Source organism: Gymnoscopelus braueri (assembly GCF_963280865.1).
Source record: "Gymnoscopelus braueri genome assembly, chromosome: 5".
NCBI lineage: Eukaryota > Metazoa > Chordata > Actinopteri > Myctophiformes > Myctophidae > Gymnoscopelus > Gymnoscopelus braueri.
In genome coordinates this window covers 56,626,813-56,650,514 of record NC_137606.1, presented here as the reverse complement: position 1 = coordinate 56,650,514, position 23,702 = coordinate 56,626,813, and the positions used below count along the sequence as shown (strand labels likewise).

Here is a 23,702-nt window from a genome sequence, read left to right as displayed (position 1 = left end):
CTGAAAAACGTATGTTTCTATATCAGTGGTGCTCAATCTTTTTCATGTCAAGGACCCCCAAAATTATATGTATTTGGCCGCGGACCCCTATCAAAATATTTTGTTCCAGGGACCCCCCAGAAGCAAAGATTTGAGATAAAAATGTTCGCTTTAAAAATATATTATGTTCAAAGATTTGCACACATTTTCACGATTTTTCAAAAATAGCAGATATACAAGCTCGTAGCGCGGCACTCGGTGCCGCGCTATGAGCTTGTAGATCTGCTATTTTTGAACAGCCAAAAGTGTAAAATAATGCTTTTTAGCTCAAATCTAAAAATGACACAGATCCAGGTCTTAATGGGTTAAGGGTTAACTGTACTTTGTGTCCATCCATTGTGTGCATGGTGCCCTCTGATTGGCCAGCCTGACAATTCAGGGCTGTCACGAACGTGACATTTTTACTAGACGATTTAATTGTCGTACCAGTAATTGCGATTAACAACGTAATCGTGTTTTTGGCTTTGAACATTGGAAAACACATTTAAATTGCATTTCTGTTTTGGTTTTTAGGGGTTCGTAAACACAATTTGCTCAGGGCGGATAATTATGACAAATAAAAAGAAAGTACTGACATATTTAATAACTTTCCAATGCTTTCAAATGTTTGAAAATGGAAGAACATGTTTAAACATGGAAACCATTATGACGATTATGCAAAAACTTATTGCGGTTATCCCAAATCCCATGGTTAAAAGACCTGAGGCCGATTCTACAAATGTCTTCTAAATCCCAACAGTATTCTGAAAAAAGTTTGTTTCTATAATCAGCGGTGCTCAAACCTTTTCATGTCAAGGACCCTCAAAATTATATGTATTTGGCCGCGGACCCTCCATCTCAAAATATGTTGTTCCAGGGACCCCCAGAAGCAAAGATTTGAGTTAAAAATGTTCGCTTGAAAAAATTTGCAAAAAATGTCACGATTTAAAAAAAATCACACCCTGTGTGAAGTGGGCGGTGTCTTGCTAGCTAATCACAATACTGAATGGAGTCAACCAATCATGTACAAAAGATAAATACATTTATTGAAACAGTCTTTATGATGGACGAAACCATAACTTGAAAAAAAACAATTTTTGTTTTTTTTCAAGTTATGGTTGCTTATATAGGGCTATGCACATGTGTCATGTGACACTGGCCAATCACAGTCCTGAATAGATTGTGATTGGCCAATCACAGCGCAGGATAATTGTACAAATTTCCAAACCTCACTTTTAGGGCCGGTTTCACTGCCCAAGATATTTGTACATTTTTCCAAATCTCACTTATAGGGGCGGTTTCACCGCCCAAAAATTGCAGATCTACAAGCTCATAGCGCTATGAGCTTGTAGATCTGCTGTTTTTGAGTAGCCAAATACATCTAAAATGACACACAGATGCTTAGCGGGTTAAAGGCCTGTGTGCCTGTTTGAGCTGTCTGATGAGACTGCTGTTCTCCATGTTAAATAAAGGCCTGTGTGCCTGTTTGAGCTGTCTGATGAGACTGCTGTTCTCCATGTTAAAGGAGAATTCCGGACAAATTAAGTGTTATCTTTGATGTCTCGTTACTCACCTACCGATGTGAAAAGTAGCGTTCTTTTTTTTCATATATTCCCCTGTCGTCATTTTTTAAACACCCTCCGTTGTTATAATGGGAGCGTGAGGGTTAGTGAAATTCGTCTATTATAACCGACGCAAAGTTGTTTTTTTCACTACTAGTATTCATAGTAGAGTCTCATGATAGTCAAACATGCGTTGAAACTATCTGCGAGGCTGCCGTCAATGGCGAACGATTTAACACTGGTTGCTTGTTTCTTCCAGAACCTGGCAACTCGTGTTGCCAGATTCTGGAAACAAGCAACCAGTGTTAAATCGTTCGCCATTAACGGCAGGCTCGCAGGAATTTTCAGCGCATGTTTGACTATCATGAGACTCTACAATGAATCGTAGTAGAGAAAAAAATAACATTGCGTCGGTTATAATAGACGAACTTCACTAACCCTCACGCTCCCATTATAACAACGGAGGGTGTTTAAAAAATGACGACAGGGGAATATATGAAAAAAAAGAACGCTACTTTTCACATCGGTAGGTGAGTAACGAGACATCAAAGATAACACTTAATTTGTCCGGAATTCTCCTTTAAATAAAGGACTGTGTACCTGTTTGAGCTGCCTGATGAGACTGCTGTTCTCCATGTTAAATAAAGGACTGTGTACCTGTTTGAGCTGTCTGATGAGACTGCTGTTCTCCATGTTAAATAAAGGCCTGTGTACCTGTTTGAGCTGCCTGATGAGACTGCTGTTCTCCATGTTAAATAAAGGCCTGTGTACCTGTTTGAGCTGCCTGATGAGACTGCTGTTCTCCATGTTAAATAAAGGACTGTGTACCTGTTTGAGCTGCCTGATGAGACTGCTGTTCTCCATGTTAAATAAAGGCCTGTGTACCTGTTTGAGCTGCCTGATGAGACTGCTGTTCTCCATGTTAAATAAAGGACTGTGTACCTGTTTGAGCTGCCTGATGAGACTGCTGTTCTCCATGTTAAATAAAGGACTGTGTACCTGTTTGAGCTGCCTGATGAGACTGCTGTTCTCCATGTTAAATAAAGGACTGTGTACCTGTTTGAGCTGCCTGATGAGACTGCTGTTCTCCATGTTAAATAAAGGACTGTGTACCTGTTTGAGCTGCCTGATGAGACTGCTGTTCTCCATGTTAAATAAAGGACTGTGTACCTGTTTGAGCTGCCTGATGAGGCTGCTGTTCTCCATGTGGAAGGCCTTGAAGGCCTGGATGGTGGCCGCTCCGTCTGAGAACCTCCTGACGGGGGAGAAGCGCTCCATGGGGAGGTGGAGGGTGTTGCAGTCCTTGTAGCTGGACCTGGGGAGGAGGACAGGCAGGGACCACACACACACACACACACACACACACGCACACACACATTTACGGCCATTCACATGTGCGACCATGCACAAACACACACACACACACACACATTTACGGCCATTCACATGTACAACCATGCACACACACACATTTACAGCCATTCACATGTACAACCATGCGTGCACACACGTGCACACACACACACACACACACACTTAAATGAGCTCCTCAGTGTACCTACATCATCCAATCAGGATGGTGGTGGGTGTGGCTACATGGCTGTACAGTAGGGATGGGACGATAATCGTTGTTATCGTTTATCGTGATAAAAAAAACACTGACCATAATCTTATCGCAAAGTTATGGTGAAATTGTCCTCCATCATACACTAGGATGAATTAAGATTTTGTTGAGCTGCAAATTCAGTGCAACTTCCAAAAATAGCCGATCTACAAGCTTGTAGATCGGCTATTTTGGGCGAATGTTCCCCCCAGGATAGGGATGGTGGGGGTTCAAAGTGGTTAAAACAAAAGTGACATTTTAAGTTTTAATCACAATTATTTTTGCCACAATAATCATGACATGTCATTTTCATATCGTCCGATCCCTAATGTACAGTAGCTACATGTCGAGCAGAAACCTTGAATTATGCTATATTTTAGTCCGTTCTTAAACACAGAGGAGTGAAATAAAGATTACATTTAGTTAGGTATACTTTGCAGTTGTTTGGTGTCTCTGTTTCGTATCCTCGTTCTAACTATACTGTAGTGTTTGGTTTTAATGTTGTAAGTCAGGATGAGGTAGGGCATTCACAGAATAGTCGAATATTCGAATATCAAACCGACTATTCGACTATCAAACCACTATTCGAGAAAAAAAAAAAAAAAAAAAAAAAGCATTTTTTTTTTTTTTTTTTTTAGATTTTCTTTTTTTTAGTGGCTTTTCTAGAGCAGACATGCAGCTGTGAGCTCTGGTGTGACGTCAACTCGCATTCCTTGAGTCGAGTCATCAATGTAATAAAAAAAAATAAAAATAAATAAATAAACTTTAATTTTTTTTAAATTTTTAAATTTTTTATAATCAAACCGAATAATCGACTATTCGAATACTTTTGGGTCGAATAATTCGAATACCATAAATCACTATTCGTTAATGCCCTAGGATGAGGATGTAAATTAGCAACAGGCGTAATATTCACACCACTTCCTAACTGTACTTTATGGTACTGACTTGGAGTGCAACTGTTCATTAAAACACAGTATGTTGTCCCTCTCAAATAAACAAAGACATTTTGATTTGATTTGATTTTGGTAAAAAAAAAGAAATGCGAGCAAAATCATTAAACAACGTAACCAATTTAGACCTGGAACACCAATATGTCACTTTACCTTTCAATCAGGGAACTCATTTTGGTGTAGTTGTTGCTGTACACAGTGTATAGCAACATATTTATTTTTTAAATTTATTTGAATACAATGTAACGTTTTCCAGAAAATGTTGGTCAGTATTTAGAAGGCGTTTTTAGAATGGGCCTCAGGTCTAAATGGGTTCAAACCAGGATAACACATCGTCGCCTTGCTAAACTAATGGCCAACGTCATTTTTTCCGAGTTTTTCAGGAGAAAAAAAAAAACTGATCCAAAACAAAACTATATGATATTTCTTAATCATTTCACCCAAAATGTTTTTAACAAATTATGACTATTTAAATAGAAATAACACTGTGTCAGTTATGTAATATAAGAGATTTAAATAGGTTTAAATATGATAAAATCTGACATAGGCCAATTTCCTTATTTTGGCCTACAGTAAGTCCCACTAGGGAGTTAGGCCATTATACTAAAAGGGGAGAGAACAGCATGATCCTTTTCAATTAGGAGACGGGCCATTTTACCAGAGGTGGCCAGTGTCATGAGGAGCTGACTTAGGCAAAAATATAATTTTCCTCAAAAAATGACTTAGGCCATTAGTTTAGCAAGGTGACGACATTAAAGTGTAATGAAACACTTGTTTCCAATGTGGTCCTGAAGCATAACTAACAATACATAGTCATAAAATAAATGTCACATAAAAACCTTGTTTGTTTTTTTAATAGAAAAAAAGAACCTGAGTTCCAAATGGATCCAATGTAGTTATTATTTAATACTTTTCATTGGTTCAATATTTATAAAATACACAAAAACACTTTCAACCTGCCATCAGAGGCAATGTATTATTATTAAAACTATTATTAAATAGACCAATCTACAAGCTCACGTCACTTGGCGATGCGCTGTGAGCTTGAAGATCGGCTATTCTCGCTGCTTTTAGTGCGACACCGTCGCGCGACCAAGAATAAAATAGGGCATTAATTCATGAAAAAAAAAAAGCATAATGGATACAAGGTTTCTGCCCGAAAATATTGGAAACATGATAAAAGTATAAAATGCTGCTCAGGGGGTTTCGAAACTTTCTGGTCGTCTCCACCGGACCCAAAGCTACACAAATACACACCATTTTAACCACTTAAATGATGAGATGAGCAATACGCTATTCTTTTAGAGCATATCCATGGTCATAATGGAGATACAATAAAATCACACTTTTTTTTTAACTCTCTCAGTGCCAATGATATAAAAAAATATGTTCATACTGTGCCAGCAATTTTTTTTAAAGTAAAACAAACTAATAATAATAAGTTAAACAAGAAATGAATGGAGCAGCAAATCTTCAGATCACGATATCTTGGGTTCTGAAAATTATTAAAAACTCGAGATAACTCGTTCTTGGAACTGAGAGAGTTAAGAAAAAACAAACCACATGTATTTGTATGTCAAAAGTCCCTTAATTACTTCCAGTCAAACAAAAAACAGAATGTGTGATTACATCATCAGTGCCTTATGAATAAATATGAATGATGACTTCAGTCACCTATTATTAATCATAGAGACACTGTTACACTGGCTCCCTGTATGTCAAACAATCCATGTCAAAATATCTGCTCTTGGGTTTATAAAGCATTGGGTTTATTAGGTTTTAGGGCCGAAATACAACGTGTGATCTTTGTGTGACATCATGAACACATCCTGACCTCTCAGGTCATCTGGGATGAAGGTCTGCCCTCCTGTCCCTGGAATGTCAAATAAACGTGGAGAAGCAGCCTTTTGTTTTCCATGAAAAATGAAACAAAAGGCTTCTTCTCCTCCACGTCCAGCATGCATTTATAATGAACACACTCCCAGGAAACAGCAAGGTTCTGCCTCTCTTAGTTATTTCAACCCATGAAGACCTGGAACGCGTCTGTGTCACTTTTTTGATTTGAGCTAAAAAGCATTGTTTTACACTTTAGCTATTAAAAAAAAATAGCAGATCTACAAGCTCATACTGCGCTACGAGCTTGTATATCTGCTATTTTTGATCTTTGAATATGTATATATATTCTTTTAAAGCGAACATTTGTAACTCAAATCTTTGCTTCCGGTGGTCCCTGGAACAAAAATGTTTTGAGATGGGGGTCAGCGGCCAAATACGTGTCATTTTGGGGGTCCTTGACATGAAAAAGTTTGAGAACCACCGATATAGAAACAGATTTTTTCAGAAAACTGTTAGGATTCAGAAGACATTTGTAGAATCGGCTTCAGGTCTTAATGGGTTAAATCACAGCCAAAACACCTCTGTTTACACAGCTGCCTTTTATTGAGGTTTTGTGTGTTTGTTTGTATGTGTGTGTGTGTGTGTGTGTGTGTGTGTGTGTGTGTGTGTGTGTGTGTGTGTGTGTGTGTGTGTGTGTGTGTGTGTGTGTGTGTGCGCCCCCCCTCACCGGGTGGTGTGTGTGTCGGGGACCCAGACGCCCCCCCTCTGGCGGGGGCCCTGTGGCCGCTGGGACTCCGCCCCCAGGGGCTCGCCGCCGTGAGACGTGCTCATGAGCGCGTGCGTCGTGTGGCGCTTGGAGCGGTTCGCCAGGTACCTGGGCCGCAGGGAGGTGGGGGGGGGGGTGTGGGGGAGGGAGGGGGGGAGTGGAGGGAGGGGTGGGGGGGTTGATGGGGGTGTGGGGGTGGTGGGGGAAACAGGAAGCAGCGCCCGGTCAGCCGTCTTTCCTCATTGGCTAACAGAGTAAGGGTGGGCGGGGATACACTACCTAAGTCAGAGGGCAAACCCCCCGGGCGCTGGAGTTGAAGCTCCTTTCCGGGTTCTCTTACGCCATGACGTTCCTATTAATGACCCAGCAGGTGGCGCTATGTCACCTTCTGCAGAGGCAGTGCTGGCTGCACTTAAATCGCAATACGAGTGAATGAGGTTTTGGCCCGACTTCACACTTCGATTTTATTACCTCAGTAAACATTTATTATGTTTTCAATCGCTAGTTTAACTTCTTTTTTAACACATTCGGTGCCAGAATTTTATAATATTACGTTCGGTGCCAGAAATCTCACCGTTGCGTTGCGTTGCGCTGCGCTGCGCTGCGCTGTTTAAAGCTCTAGACTCCACGACGAGCAATCCATGAAAAACAATGCATGCGTGCGTGCACGGTGCACATTGGTCCTGGCTAACGCCTGGAACGATAACATCTCTCACGCGAGTCACAATGGAGGAGTGATCGCGCATCGAAAATGACTCGTTTGGGGCTGGAAAAAGCTGGAAGGCTGGAAAAAGCCAATGGGGCTGGCTTTGTCCATTCTTTTTACAGTCTATGGCTGGGATCCGGAAACCAGATCCAACATTGAGGAACCTGAATGGGTTTTATCATCACATTTGACATAATCAGCATCACGCCCTGTTGCATTGGATTCTTTCTTTATGGACAGAAGTGTCGTCAGTTCTGAGTTGTTTCATCAACTAAATAATAACACACACCGATAACAAAAGTCACCAAACTTAAGGAATCTCAGGAGTTTTCATTGCGTGCGACATTGAATCACGTGATATCCAAATGCCGTTTTTTTTTAACACTACTTCCGGTTACAACTGCAGAATGAATAACATTTTCTAATATAAATAAATATCAAACGATACAGAGCCAAATCACTGACATAATTGCCAGACTCGTTATTTAGAATGTCTTTTTTGGAACACAGTTCTCGCGGGATTTCGAACGTGATTTCGGGGCGCCGTGGGTTTGACGTCAGGACTTGGGTAATCTATAGGATAAGCCCCGCCCCCGTCCCCGCCCTTTCCCCCTCTTCTGCCAATGAGTGTTTTCATTTCATATATACCATCTCACACCAGCCAATCGGATGAAAGCAAAAGAGTCAAACAATAATAGCTTATTATGGGATATCCCACAACCCTACCCCCCGCCCCCCAGCAGTGGTGGAAAGTAACTAAGTACATTTACTCAAGTACTGTACTTAAGTACAGTTTTGAGGTATTTTTTACTTTACTGGAGTATTTCCGATTTTCAATACTTTGACTTATACTCCACGACATCTCAGAGGAAAATATTGTACTTTTACTCCACTACAATTATTTGACAACTTTAGTTACTTTGCAGATCATCATTATATTATAGCATTATTTTATACCTAGCCTATTTGAAAATAGCCGATCTACAACGCTCACAACACAGTCGCATCGTGACGCGTTGCGAGATCTGCTATTTTCAAACATTTTAGTACTTTTTACTTTTGGTACTTGAAGTATATTTTGATGCCAATACTTTTGTACTTTTACTCAAGTAACATTTAGAACACAGGCCATTTACTTGTAACAAAAGTATTTTCATGTTGTGGTATTGCTACTTTTACTTAACCCATTAAGACCTGGAACGCATCTGTGTCACTTTAGATTATTTTGGCTATTCAAAAATAGCAGATCTACAAGCTCGTAGCGCGGCACCGAGCTTGTAGATCTGCTATTTTTGAAAAATCTTGGAAATTTTATTTTTAGATAAAAATAAAAAAAACTGTTAGGATTTAGATTTTTTTTTTAAGAATCGCCTCAGGTCTTACTTAAGTAAAAATATCTGAGTACTTCTTCCACCACTGCCCACAAGCTTTCAACAATTTTTTTGCGGATTGTTTTTGGTTGTCGTCGTTGTTATTATTATTATTATTATTATTATCAGCGCTTTGTTTTGCAAGCTACAGAGTTAGCAAAGCCCCGCGACAAAGAGAGAATAAAGAGTGTGTGTGGAGGGTGGGGGGGGGGGGGGGTGAGGGGGGGGGTAAATTTGGCACCATTTTTGAAAGGAGAGAGAAAAGGCGTTGGTGTAGCGAGTCGGAGAGAGAGAGGGAGGGAGGAGCGGCTGTAGGTTTTGGCGACAAGAAGTCAGGAGAAAAACGTGTGAAAGCCAGATGCATGATGGAGGAGGAGGGGGAGGGGGGAGGTAGGGGGGAGGAGGGGATGGCGCCGTTTTTTTTAGCGGAGGGCAGAAAGCAGAGCTCCAGCCTATAGAGGAAACACACTCCCAGCAGCCCCAGGACACCAGCAGCAGCACCACCACCACCACCACGTCTGTCCACCAGGGGGCAGCTGTCTGAACTAAAGATGCCTGGGGAAAAAACAACCCTGAGTCAGTGGGTTTAACACCAGCGGTTCTCAAACTGTGGGTCGGGATCTGATTTTGGGGACGGGGACGGGGGACGGGTCCCCAGATGACAGTGAAGTGACACTTTAAGGACTTTTAAGACCTTTCTAATACCTATGAAATAAAGACCATTACTGTATCAAAAGAAATGAACAAACTATACTATAAAAACTGGTCAAACATTGTCTCACTACTATATTGGCTCAATACTGAGCCAATATTTATCGAACCGAGTCAAACTAAATGTAACGCCTCAACTCCTACAATTCCAAGTGCTTGTCAGGGTGGGGGGTCCCCAGTTCAAATATTATCTTTTTGAGGGGTCCCTAATTCACATATGATCATGTTGTGGGGTCCCCAGTTCAAATATGATCATGTTGTGGGGTCCCCAGTTCAAATATGATCATGTTGTGGGGTCCCCAGTTCAAATATGATCATTGAAGGTGGGGGGGGGGGGGGGCACGGTCTGAAAACCACTGGTTTAAACCAACTCATTGTGGGCCGTAGGGGTGTTTGTTCCAAAGCATCCAGATCAGACGACAGACCCTGGACAGTCACCAACGCCCTAATGAAAAAAGACCCCCGGTCGCCGTGGGTTACCTCTGGACCGCCTCCTGGTCCGGCTCGCCATCTGACCCCTCCTCATCCACCGGGGCTACGGCCGGGATGGGGTGCTGAGAGAGAGAGAGAGAGAGAGAGAGAGAGAGAGAGAGAGAACGAGACACACACACACACACAGAAAGAAAGAAAGTTTAGAGAGAGAGAGAGAGCAGAGCAATACAATACATTGACACCTTAAAACAGGGGTCTTCAACAGTGGGTCCTCAGAGTTACTACAGGGGGTCTGCCAAATCTTTGTGTGATATGATTTTTTTTACCTTAAAGGAGTAGTTCACCCAAAAAATGACTTATTTTCTATCAATTGCACACCCCATGAAGCCTTGAATCCATGGATTTATTTGTGTTTTTGTGGCATTCCTAAGCTAATAATTTGATTCCTGTCTCCTACCGGCTAATGTATCCAGTAGGAGAGACAAAGTAGATTCTTTGTGTCTCCTACCGGAAATACACCCGGGCATCAAATTATTGGCTTAGGAATGGGACAAAAACCCAAATAAATCCATGTATTCAAGGCTTCATGGGGTGTGCAATTGATAGAAAATAAATCATTTTTTGGGTGAACTCCTCCTTTAACCACTTGAACCCTAGCATCCCTTTTCTGAGAACTGATTTATTATTGATCTCAGCTGTTACGATTCCAAACATGACCCGCTTTAATTACTTCAGTCTATAGTAGCTTAATGACTAGTATTACAATTCTATTGTCTTTTTTGATGTCCAATGTATTTGTATTTAAGTTAACATAAGTAAATGCATTTGAAATTAAATAACAATGTTACTTTTCAGGATTCCAATTCAAAAATAGCAAAAACTAATTCAGGATTCCAAATAGCAGATCTACAAGCTCAAAACGTGTCACACTTGCGACGGGTTTTCAGCTTGTAGATCTGCTATTTTTGCTACTTTTGTGTGATATAGAATGGTAAAAAAAAATAAAATACAGAGATAAGAGGTGTCTGTCCGACAGTATATGCAACGTGGCCCTCTGGAGTGAGTGTGGAAATATAGTGGCCCTCTGCATCATCAAAGTTGCATCACCCCTGCACTCAGGGCCGGATCTAGGCATGGGCAAGGGGGGCAATGCCCCCCCAAATGCCCTGACTGCCCCCCCCAAAAAAAAAAAAAACATTTATGTCATGATATGTCATGATATGAAATGTGAGCTTACCATAATCAAAATAATCCTTAATCATATTCCATCATGTATCATTGCACAATTCAAATAATCCTCTGCCCTGATTTTCCACACACACAGTCACACACACACATGCAGTACTACTCCTAAACAATAGGAAGCAGTATTACACAAACAGCCGGAAATTTTTTTTTTCGCCTCCCCCCCAACATTTCCTAATGCCCCCCCAATTAATAATTTCTGTATCCGGCCCTGCCTGCACTAGGGGATGATCTTGCACGATATCTGTCTTTGATTTCTCCCTGGAACACAAACTAGTGAAAATAGCCGATCTACAAGCTCACGGCACGTTTTCACTGCTTCTGATTTTTTTTCAATATTTTTATTTATGGATTTTTGTTTGTTTGTTTTCCTTTGAATTAACCTTTTAAAAATCCTTTGAAATAACAAACAAACTAAACATTTTGTAAACAACAAAAAAAATTATATTTACTCGTGACCCAGAAACATGGGTCCCGACCCAGAGTTTGGGAAGCAGTGTGTTAAGACAACTACGAAGGAGGATGTCAGTGTGTTAAGACGACTAGAAGGAGGATGTCAGTGTGTTAGTGCAAAGATGAGAAATGGATTCAGCATAACATTAAAGGAGTAGTTCACCCAAAAAAATGACTTATGTTCTATCAATTACACACCCCATGAAGCATTGAATTCATGGAGATTTTTTTGTTTTTGTTGCATTCCTGAGACAATAATCTTATGACCGGCGGACAGATGCTAATGTATCAGGTAGGAGACTCAAAGAGTCTCCTTTGAGTCTCCTACCGGAGAGACCGCCGGTCATAACATTATTGGTTTAGGAATGCGACAAAAACAAAACAAAAATCTCCATGAATGCAATGCTTCATGGGGTGTGTAATGGATAGAAAATAAGTACTTTTTGGGGGGGAACTACTCCTTTAACACATTTACCGCCGAACCCGAGATATCCCGGGATAGGGTCTTTTTTGTGGTTTAATAAACGATCGCGCTGTTCTCTGTACCATCCTTGATCATTTTCTCTTCCCATTCGCTTTCCTCTCATCCTATGTGAAAATATCCGTAAACCGTTTCCTGTTTCCGGTTTTATCTTGAGTTAACTGGTTTTGCCCTGGTTCTGGCTAGACATCCTAGTTTTCACATGGTATAAAAGACAAAGGGAAAGCTCCAGTTATATATTTTTTTCTCTGGGAGCTGGTACAAGGATCGTGTTTATTTACACACACGGTAAGCCGATGGATCAAAATGGATATCACATTTCTGTGACCGGTTGAAAAGGTTATAAAACACAAATCGCTGGCACTGGGTGAGTATATTATGAACAAGCTCTGGCAGTGAATGTGTTAACACATTGATTACCAGAGTTATTTCAGATTTTTTGCAGTTTATTGCCAGAGATTTTTCATTGAAAAATAAAAAAGTACTCAGGAGCTGAGATACACAATTTTAAAGTTTTAAGTTAACAAGGAAGTGGATAGGAGTCTAGATCTTCGACTAATCATATCTCCTTGGTCTTTGGGTCAAAAAAAAAAACAAAAAAAACAGTTAACTCGATCTTGGCAATCAATGTGTTAAGGACTTCCACACAGACACTGGATGGGGTGTAACATGGAAAGGACTGGGACATGAGGACAGATAGAAATGTATGGATGCCTGTAATGCCCAAACCCCCAAATAAAAACATGAATCACAATAAAAAAAAAAAAGACAACCTCATATCAGCAGATAGTATGGCTGCACAACATGAGGAAAACACGCACTATGCGAAAACGTTAAATATTGCGAGGACAATGTGACTTGCAAACACATATTGAAGTATACGGTTTGAATGTTTTTTCTGCCTTTATGTTTGCTGCCAACGTAAAACCCAGACAATGAATAGTTTACTGTATGTATGAACACACTGGGAAAAAAAGTTAGAAGAAAAAAATATTAGAAGAAATTGATTAAAATTACATTCCAACAACATGGTTTTAGTGAAAACATTGGACCTGGACACAGCTTCTATCGACAATGAACATATACCACCGACTTCACAATACAGTTTCTAAATGCTCTGCTTAAAACATTGTCTTCTAATCTAGACAGAAATCATCCTTTGTACCTGGATTGCTGAAATGAATAAAAGCCTGAAAACCAGTTAAATAATGAGTAGGGCGTTGAGGGATTGGCCACACTATTTATATAATAAGTGTGAATACGTGTACATGGCACATACGTACATATACCATTTATTGCAGTTCAAGCAATCTTTTGCAATATGTATATTGATGTCGCTTATTTTTATTGACGACTTTTGGTAGACTGCGTGCAGACTGTGCGTAGTACAGTTGTGTACTACAGTTGTGCTACAGAGGTCCAAAGAATGTGTACGTTGTGTAGGTCACAAGCGCATGGCTTTCGTATGATAACAATTTGGCCACACTCGGCTCTGCACTCACTCCAGTCCTCTTCGACACACACGGTTTGAAGTCATTCGGTTAGATCGTTCTTGAGAGAAACATAGACATGCTCGCAGAGATGTTACGCATTTATAGATTGATTTATAGTCGGTTTCTGGACAACCGTTGTTCACACCAACTTCACACCGGGCACCACACAGAGCGTAGAGTTTACACACACACACACACACACAGAGATTTGCGTAAGGACACCATTTTGATGACACGAGGGATCTCCAAAGAGTTCTGCGTAATTTATAGAGAACCGCTCGTCTGACCATATATGAGGATTTGCGTAGACATTTTTGGAGGAACACAACTCCGACCATCCTCACACGGGGCACCGTGTCGTTTTGGGTTCCTCTGCGAAACATAAGTGGATCCGGCGGGTGGTTCTTGAGACTCACACACAGTGATTCTGTGCATTCATATGTACGTATATTATGGACATGGGCGAATGCCGTTGGGAACGTATACTCCTTCAGATATGCAATAGGGGTCGTACTCGAGTACTTGGTCCAGTACCCATTATCATAGTACTTGGACGTCAGTACTGTGGGGTCTCTCTCCATACGCGGGTGTTGGGGATATTATTATTGTGCCTCGTCTTGCCTCTTCACACTCTTTGGGGTTGCAGGTGGGGCTGCGTCCATCTATTGATTATTTTCTTAGTGATTATTATATTGATTACTTTGATTATTAATCAAAAAGCTATTTTTTTATTAAAGGGTTAGGGTTAGGAAAATAGCAGTTCAACAAGCTCACGTGAGCTTGCAGATCTGCTCTTTTCAATATTGTTTTGAAAGATTTTGATTGGGAACGTATTAAAACTTCTCACCTATAATGACATATCCAAAATAGGAAAAGATTATTATTAGTATTATTTTTAATGATTGATTATGGATTATTAAATGTATTAAGTTTGTTGGGGTGTTGCACCGCTAGACCATTGGTTCTCAAAGTGGGGTCCAGGGACCCCCGGGGGTCCTTGGGGGGATACCAGGGGGTCCCCAGCTAAATTTGTTAAAGCGTCAAAATCATTTTAACCCCATTATCCATATTCTATACTTTGGCTATATTGTGTGCACATATTGAAATCAAAATGTTTCAAAGGCAACGTTTTTGCTTCTGTTTTCAGACACATATTAATTTGGGGGTCCTTGGGCATGGAAAAGGTTTGAGAAACACTAGACGCTTAGAGGAAGGAGGCCTGCCAGGTGAGCAGGTCGGCTCCCTTCTGCTCCACCAGGTCCATGTAGGACATGAGGTGCTCCTCCGTCACGGTCTCCTCGCCCAGCTCCTCGCACAGCTTCTTCTTCTCGCGCCGCGCCACCTTGGTCAGGATGCTGTCGCTGATGCCCTTGAAGCGCTGCAGCACGGGCCCCGTGGCCCGCAGCATGAACTCCACGTTCTTCAGCTTGCCGTCCAGGTCCAGCTGGCTGGCCGCCGTGGCCGCCATCAGGGCGAGGTGGCGCCGCGTGGCCTCCGCGTCCTCCTCCACCATCCTCCGCGTGGCCGCCTCCACCTGGCCGCGGTGCGTCTTCAGCTCCTCCGCCTCGTCCGTCTGGTCGCCGATGAACGCGGTGAGCTCGGCGTTCATCTCCTCGCCGCGGACGTACCGCCACACCACGCGGTCGGGCTTCAGGCCGTGCTCGTTGACCACCGAGCGGACCCTCAGGAACACCTCCTCCAGGGTCTCGGCCGAGTCGCCCCCGCGCTCCACCCAGCCGCGCTCCTCCTCGCCCGGGTCGGTCCTGTGGCGGTTCTTGGTCTTGGCGAACTCCACGCGGCGCCGCTCGTGCGCCAGCGTCTCCTTCGCCTCCTTCATGCCGGCGCGGTAAGCCGCCGCCTCCCGGACCTCCTTCCCCCGCATGGCCTCGGCCTTCCGCTGCGTGGCCACGCGGGCCTCGTACGCCACGTTGGCCCGGTCGGTCAGCTCCGTGGCCTCCCGACGCACCTCCCGCAGGTCCGCGTCCAGCCGGTCGTGGAGCGCCCGGAAGTGGAGGCGCACCTTGCGCAGGATGTCCAGCTCGTCGCGTCGGCGGCCGTTCCGGGTCGCCCGCTCGTCGAGGGCGTTCCGGGCCAGGTCCAGCCGCACGTCCAGGCCCAGGATCTCCTTGCGGTTCAGCCCGGCGCGGCCGCTCTGCCGGTCCGCGGTGCCCTCCTTCTTCTTCAGCGTCCTCAGGATGCCCGAGGTCTCCTTCTCCAGCGCCGCCTGGCGCCGCCGCTCCCTCTCCACGGCCCGGTCCAGCTCGTCCATCTCCAGCAGGACGCCGAGGCGCTCCGTGTGCTCGGCGTCCTGGACGCCCTCGAAGAACAGGAGGCTCTTCTGGAGCTCCGCCCGCTGCCTCCGCAGCTTGTCCACCTCCTGCCGCTGCTTGCGGACCACGTCGTGGCAGTGGTTGGTGTACAGCTGGCGCTTCCGCCGCTCCCGCTTCAGGAGCCGGTAGTCCCGGTGCAGCTTGTCCAGGGTGACCACCAGGTCCTCCGCGGCTGAGCTGTCCGTAAGCATGGTCTCAGAGATGATCGTATTCTATATAACGTCTTATATTTTATACTTATATAAAGGCTTACCGGTCAGCTCCTATATATATATATATAAGTGTCATTTAGTGTTTAGACTGACGTCACCAGCGCGTCGCTATGGCGATATTATTTGGTTTTTCAGTGACTTTTTAACCCATTTAGACCCGGGAAAGCATCTGACCGTGTGTCATTTTTAGATTTCTTAGGCTATTCATAAATATCAGATCTACAAGTTCATAGCGCGGCACCGAGTGCCGCGGTATCTGCTATCTAAATCGTGAAAATGTGTGCAAATCTTTGAATACATATATATTTTAAGTGGTCATTTTTTACTCAAATCTTTGCTCCTGGGGGGGTCCCTGGAACAACATATTTTACAGATATTAAAAAGATTTAAAAAAGTGAAACTTTCACATATTTTAGATTCATTAATATTTCGAAACCTTTTTTTGTTTGTTTGATGACTACAACACATGGCATATTATGACATTTTCCACAATATTCAAAGTTTTTGAGATGATCCTTTAGGCTCCAGACTCCCATTTGATACACATTGTCTTTAAACCTCGGGACCGGCATTTGCCTGCAGTCTATGCACAAATAATAATACTGCATGCCGTGGGTAATCTACTACACTGCGTTTCACGCTCGCAAATGTAATATTGTCCGGTACAACTTCGTATTTTATGAAACTACACGATTGCTCGGAGTTCGGGCTATGGGATCTATCGACGCCACGGTTACAGGCGTCAACCATGGTTACAGCCCCCGCAAGCTATGGGATGATCAAACTGCGCATGCGAAGAATTTGCGCTTTACTCACAGTAGGTGGCCAGTGACTTTGGATATAGTCCTACCACGCCTCCTGCATGGAGCGCGTGACCCGAGATGATGTTGGTTGGAATCCAGCACGCAACACCAATGGTTTTGATCATGTGGATTGTTAACAGTGGTGTAAAGTAACTAAGTAAATGTACTTAAGTACTGTACTTAAGTACAATTTTGAGGTATTTGTACTTTACTTGAGTATTTCCAATTTCCAATATTTTTACTTCTACTCCACTACATCTCAGAGGCAAATATTGTACTTTTACTCCACTACAATTACTTGAAGACTTTAGTTACTAGTTAGTTTTCAGATATACATTATTATATTATGACACGTACATTAACCACTTCAGCTCTATTTTATACATCGGCTATTTGAAAATAGCCGATCTACAAGCTCACAACGTGTCGCATAGCGACACGTTGTGAGCTTGTAGATCTGCTATTTTCAAATATTTTAGTACTTTTACTTTTGGTACTTTAAGTACATTTTGATGCCAATACTTTTGTACTTTTACTCAAGTCAATTATTTATTCTGGACTTTTACTTGTAACAGAGTATTTCTGTATTGCAGGATGGATACTTTTACTTAAGTAAATCATTTTAGTACTTTTTCCACCACTGATTTGTTAACTAATTGAGTGCCATTGGCGTGTTTCACGTGTTTTACCGCAATGGCGTTCAGAACCCAAGATATCATCATTTGAAGATTTGCTGCTCCATTCACTTCCTGTTTAACTTATTATGTTATGCAATGTTTTGCCTGGTGGAAAAGTGCATACTCTCTATAGTAGGGGTGGGACGATATGGGTACCTCACGATACGATATATATCACGATATTAGGCCCACGATAACAATATATATCACGATGCGATATCACGATATTCAATATATATTGCAAGAAATTTCACCAACGATATATCACGATATCTGAAAATATCGATATATTGCGATATCACGATATATTGCATGAAATTTCACCAACGATATATCACGATAGTCCTTGTATTCAATTCATAAACACATAAAATAGCACCAAACAGTTCAAAATCATCATTACACAAATACAGAGTAGGAAAAACAACATATCACAAACTTAAAAAAAGAAGGAAAAAAAAAGAAAAAAAGAAAAAAAGAATATATATATATATATATATAATATAGATATTTTTCGGCAGTATATCGATTAGTTATCGCGGGAGAAAGTATCGCGATATATCGCGATATCGATATATCGTCCCACCCCTATTCTATAGTAGTACTCTGAGGAACCCTGGTCGGACCCCCTGTTGAAGACCCCATGGATTATAAAATGGAGTTTAGTTCTGTTAACACCCTTATATAGCGTGTGACCTGTGTACTAACTCACCGGACTGGCCACGAGCGGCGACGGGCCCCGGGGCCTCTTGAGGAGCTGTGCGTGGAGCTGGATGTTGGCCCCTCCGTCCGAGGCCCTGCGGCCCAGGGGGCCCATGCCGTTGAGCAGCTGCAGCGTGGGGGGCTGCAGCAGGGACTGCTCCTAAAGAGAGAGAGGATGATGGGAAAGACAGGGACGGTTAAGACGATACGTTATGTCATCCAGTAGAGTCGCAACGATATTGTAACTGCATCGAAAACACCGATTTAAAATTTCAACGATCTACTATATCTATATTAGGCATGTAATACTAAACTCACGATACGAATCACGATTTGAGGTTCACGATACGATTTTTCACGATTTCTTTTCGCTAAATTATTTCTCATACACAAATCCAGTATTTTCTTCTCTTATATTTCTTTTGATTGAAAAAAATAAAATAAAAAATCCAAGAACGGTTATAACCGTTTTTGGCACACCTCGTTTGGATTATGAAAAACGGTCCGCACTCAATGTGTTAACTCATTCAGTGCCACTGGACGTCTAAGACGTCCGTTTTAACATAAGCCCTGAGTGCCACTGGACGTCTAAGACGTAAAAAAAAAGAAAAAAGAAAAAAAAGAAGAAAAAAAAAGTTCAGAACCCAAGATATCATGATTTGAAAGTATGCTGCTCCATTCACTCTTTGTTTAACTTCTTACTGAAAAAGGCTGTATCTCGGCTCCTAAGCACTTTTTTTTTACAATGAATTTTGGCTGTGGCACTCGGAGCCAAACTGCCATAAATAAGCCGGGCACTGAATGAGTTAATAGTTAATGCATGGATTTTAAATCATTGAATCGTATCGTATGGCCATGAATGAACCAATCTCGTCCATGTATCGTATCGTCAACCATGTATCGTGATGCGTATCGTATCGCTGTTAAAATGTATTGTTACGTCCCTAGTATCGAGTAGGGCTGGCTCTCAACCTGTGGGTTGGGGCCCCCAGGGGGGTCCCCAAGTGATTTTTTTTTTGGGGGGGGGGTCCCCAGATGACAGTGAAGTGACAATTTAAGGACTTTTATTGCCTTTTTAATACCATTAAGAAAAAGGCATGAAATGAATCATCAATGCATCAACAGTAATCAACAAGCTATAGTATAAGAACTGGTCAAACATTGGCCAAATTGTCAAATATTATAAGAAAGAGGCAAACATGAAAATAGCCGATCTGCAAGCTCAGCTGTGAGCTTGTAGATCTGCTATTTTCACAATTTTTTTATCTGTGGATCCGAGTCAAACTAAATGTAACGCCTCAATTCCAAGTGCTTGTCAGGGTGGGGGGGGGGGGGTCCCCAGTTCAAATATGATTATTTTGGGGGTCCCCAGTTCAAATATTAATATTTTGGGGGTCCCCAGTTCAAATATTAATATTTTGGGGGTCTCCAGTTCAAATATGATTATATTGGGGGGTCACAGCCTGAAAAGGCCTTGTGTTAACACTTTACCTGCCAATCACGAGTATAACCGTTGATGAAAAATACACCCGTTTACTGCCAAGATAATCCATCCACGAGTATAACCGTTTTTTTGGTCTTTTTTTTTTCCAATTTATCCACACAGAACCAGAGATATCACGATCCAAAGATTTCTAGCTCCATTCACTCCTTGGTTAACTTATTACTTTAAAATCCTGTATCTCGGCTCCTTAAAAAATTTAAATTAAACACTGGCACTGGGGGAAGTAAAATAAAAAAAACCCTCTGGCAGGGAATGTGTTAATGCTGTACCTTGTACTTAAATTAGATTTTTTCAACGGGCCTGAAAATGAAGGCCCGGCCGTAACTGGGCCCGGCCCGAACAATTACCATGATTTTAGGACCGAAACCCCGAAAAACCCGAATAGCCTCAAAGTCACGCATACAACAAGATTTAAACTGAGCAGATTGGACCTTCTGTTTCAGAGATAATGGCCAAAACATATATATATATATTTTTTTTATATATGTTTGAGTTCTGGACATTTTCGCCAGTTTTTCTTTAATAATACGTGCTTTTTTTTCATGAAACCCAAGGCTCCGACTAATTAGCATACATTTTCATCCCGGCCGGCCCGAAAACGTCAGGTCGGGTTCGGGGCAGAATTTGAGATTTGAGCTAAAAAGCATTATTTTACACTTTGGCTATTCAAAAATAGCGGATCTACAAGCTCATAGCGCGGCACCGAGTGCCGCGCTATGAGCTTGTAGATCTGCTATTTTTGAAAAATCGTGAAAATGTGTGCAAATCTTTGAATATATATTGCTTAAAGCGAACAATTTTAACTCTATTCTTTGCTTCTGGGGGGGTCCCTGGAACAAAATATTTTGAGATGGGGGTCCGCGGCCAAATACAAATCATTATGGGGGTCCTTGACATGAAAACGTTTGAGCACCACTGATATAGAAACATACGTTTTTTTCAGAAAACTGTTGGGATTTAGAAGACATTTGTGACTGTTTTTGTCTGAGAGACAGTCATTTCGCTGGTGCCCATTCTTCAGGAAAGGAGAAAAACATTTTTTTTCAAAAATGAGTTAATAGCCCAGTTAGACTCTTCACATACTAGAGTATGCCTGACATAAATGTCAGAGCTTACATCGACATGTAAATATGAAATAAATGCTTAAACATGTAGCTAAGATATACGGTTAGATCTATAGCAACCTCTAATTCAAGTGGTGTTTTCCCTACTTAAGAACTTTAACTTGACTTCAGTTCTATAAGCTGTAGTTTCAAAACTATTCACTCAATCTTATTAACCAACATATTATTTTTGCTATGATTCCCTGCTTGTAGATCTGCTATTTTTGAAAAAAATCATGAAAATGTGTGCAAATCTTTGAATATATATTAATTTAGAGCGAACATTTTTAACTCCATTCTTTGCTTCTGGGGGGTCCCTGGAACAAAGGATTTTGAGATGGGGGTCCGCGGCCAAACACAAATCATGTTGGGGTCCTTGACATGAAAAAGTTTGAGCACCACTGATATAGAAACATATGTTTTTCAGAATACTGTTGGTATTTAGAAGACATTTGTAGAATGGGCTTCAGGTCTTAATGGGTTAAATTAAAGTTACATTAACACATCCACTGCCAAGGGCTAATCTCATAATGTACTCACCAGTGCCAAGGTGTTTTTGTTGTTTTTTTGTTTTTTTCATGTCGCCATAGATCTTGTTAAAATCCTTAAGATTGAGCGCTACACGGTCTGTTTACATCCGCGCGATCTCCCTGTATCTCCCAGTGAAAACCACGTGTCAAACGGGGCATCCATGTTTGAGTTAGAGCGGATTACGTTAAACAGTGAAATGCGAGGAGAAAAAACTACAGGAAGAGAATTGAGTTTCAGTTTCGTCTGTAGAATGGGAGCGGGCGTGAGCGTCAAAACCGGATCCCAAATAATTCTATTTCCTGTCATCAAACCGGAAACGGAAGTGGATCAAAAAAATTCCGAAAGTGCACCCGGACCGCGCATGCGTGAAAAGACCGCAGCCCGTAGGGCTACGGTCTCGGCACTTAACAGTTGGATTTAACGGCCCGTAGGACTACGGTCTTGGCAGTTAATGTGTTAACGAGTGTTAACGGCGTACCTTGTACTTAAATTAAAGTTACATTAACGAGTGTTAACGGCGTACCTTGTACTCCAGCTGCTGGGTGGGCTGCAGGCTCTGGGTGGGCATGAGCGTGTGCATGTGACCCATGTTGGGGGTGAAGGGGGGCAGGGGGAAGGGGGGCTGGGGGACGCCCGCCCCCCGCGGGAAACCCGGGGGCAGCTTCTGCATCTCCTCCTGCATGTCTGCCCTGAGGGGGGGGAGAGAGGGGGTTGAAACGACACTTTGTGAGCTTGTAGTTTCTCCGGAGAGCATAGTAGCCACTGCACGTTGAGAGAGAGAGAGAGAGAGAGTGAGAGTGAGAGTGTGTGTGTGTGTGTGTGTGTGTGTGTGTGTGTGTGTGTGTGTGTGTGTGTGTGTGTGTGTGTGTGTGTGTGTGTGTGTGTGTGTGTGTGTGTGTGTGTGTGTGTGTGTGTGTGTGTGTGTGTGTGTGTGTGTGTGTGTGTGTGTGTGTGTGTGTGGGGGAGGGAAGGAGAGAGACAGTGATGGGGTCGCCAAAAAATGCCCTCATAATATGGGGCTGTGGTGTAAATACGTTTGAGAACCCCTGACCTACAGTGATTGCATGTAGACGTGAGTCTTCTACAGGACCATAGAGCATCGCTTTACAACCAGGAGACGCATAGGGGAGTCTACATGGCCTTGTTATATGACTATGAAGCTGCCAATACAATACTCTATGGAAATGAATGGGACCACCACACTGTTCAGCCCTGTAGAGAGAAGAGGGAATAGGTGTGTGACACTGTGTGTGTGTGTGTGTGTGTGTGAGAGAGAGTGTGTGTACCTGGGGTCCGGGACGCCCACGGTGTGTCTCCTCATAGACAGGTAACGGGCCATGGCCTCAGGAGAAGGCTCCTCCCCTTCGTCACTGTCCAGCGCCATGCTGCCTTCAGGCTGCAACACACACACACACACACACACACACACACACACACACACACACACACACACACACACACACACACACACACACACACACACACACACACACACACACACACACACTTAAGTAAAAGGCCTGTGTTCAAAATGTTACTTGAGTAAAAGTACAAAAGTATTGGCCTCAAAATATACTTAAAGTACCAAGAGTAAAAGTACTATAGAAAATAGCCGATCTACAAGCTCACAACGCGTCGCACTGCGAAGCGTTGTGAGCTTGTAGATCTGCTATTTTCAAATAGCCTAGGTATAAAATAGAGCTAAAATGTTTAATGTTTGTCTTATAATGTAGTAATTTATATCTGCAAAGTAACTAGTAATTAAAGTTTTCAGATCATTGTAGAGGACTAAGAGGAGTAAAAGTACAATATTTGCCTCTGAGATGTAGTGGAGTAGAAGTAAAAGTACTGAAAATTGTAAACACTCAAGTAAAGTAAAAATACCTCAACATCGTACTTAAGTAGAGTACTCAAGTAAATGTACTTTGTTACCTTACACCACTTAACTCATTGAGTGCCATTAACGTGTTTCACGTGTTTTTGAAAAAATTTAAATAAAAATTGTACTGGCCAGAAATAGCCAGAAATAATTTGGGCACTCAATGAGTTAATAACAGTAATGACATATGCACATACACTTAATCATACGTTGCTGTTGGTTTGATAAACCTTGTATCTCCATATTTAAACATTTGTATGTGTTTTAATTTTTCCATAAATGACTGCCCTACTTTGTTGTACCTGAGCGTCACACAAAAGTAGTTTTTATTA

General features: G+C 42.2%; 2 protein-coding genes across 2 annotated transcripts in view; both read right to left on the bottom strand.

The window, feature by feature from the left end:
- The window catches only part of sik3 (SIK family kinase 3), a 111,896-nt gene that overhangs the window by 21,723 nt on the left and 66,471 nt on the right, over positions 1-23,702 (bottom strand). The window contains 6 exon segments of the mRNA XM_080428934.1: positions 2,751-2,895; positions 6,700-6,846; positions 10,006-10,079; positions 18,364-18,513; positions 22,015-22,180; positions 22,778-22,887. Of these exon segments, the coding sequence (XP_080285060.1) occupies positions 2,751-2,895; positions 6,700-6,846; positions 10,006-10,079; positions 18,364-18,513; positions 22,015-22,180; positions 22,778-22,887 (792 nt within the window).
- The window catches only part of LOC308085694 (myelin protein zero-like protein 2), a 181,801-nt gene that overhangs the window by 147,550 nt on the left and 10,549 nt on the right, over positions 1-23,702 (bottom strand). The window lies entirely within an intron of this gene.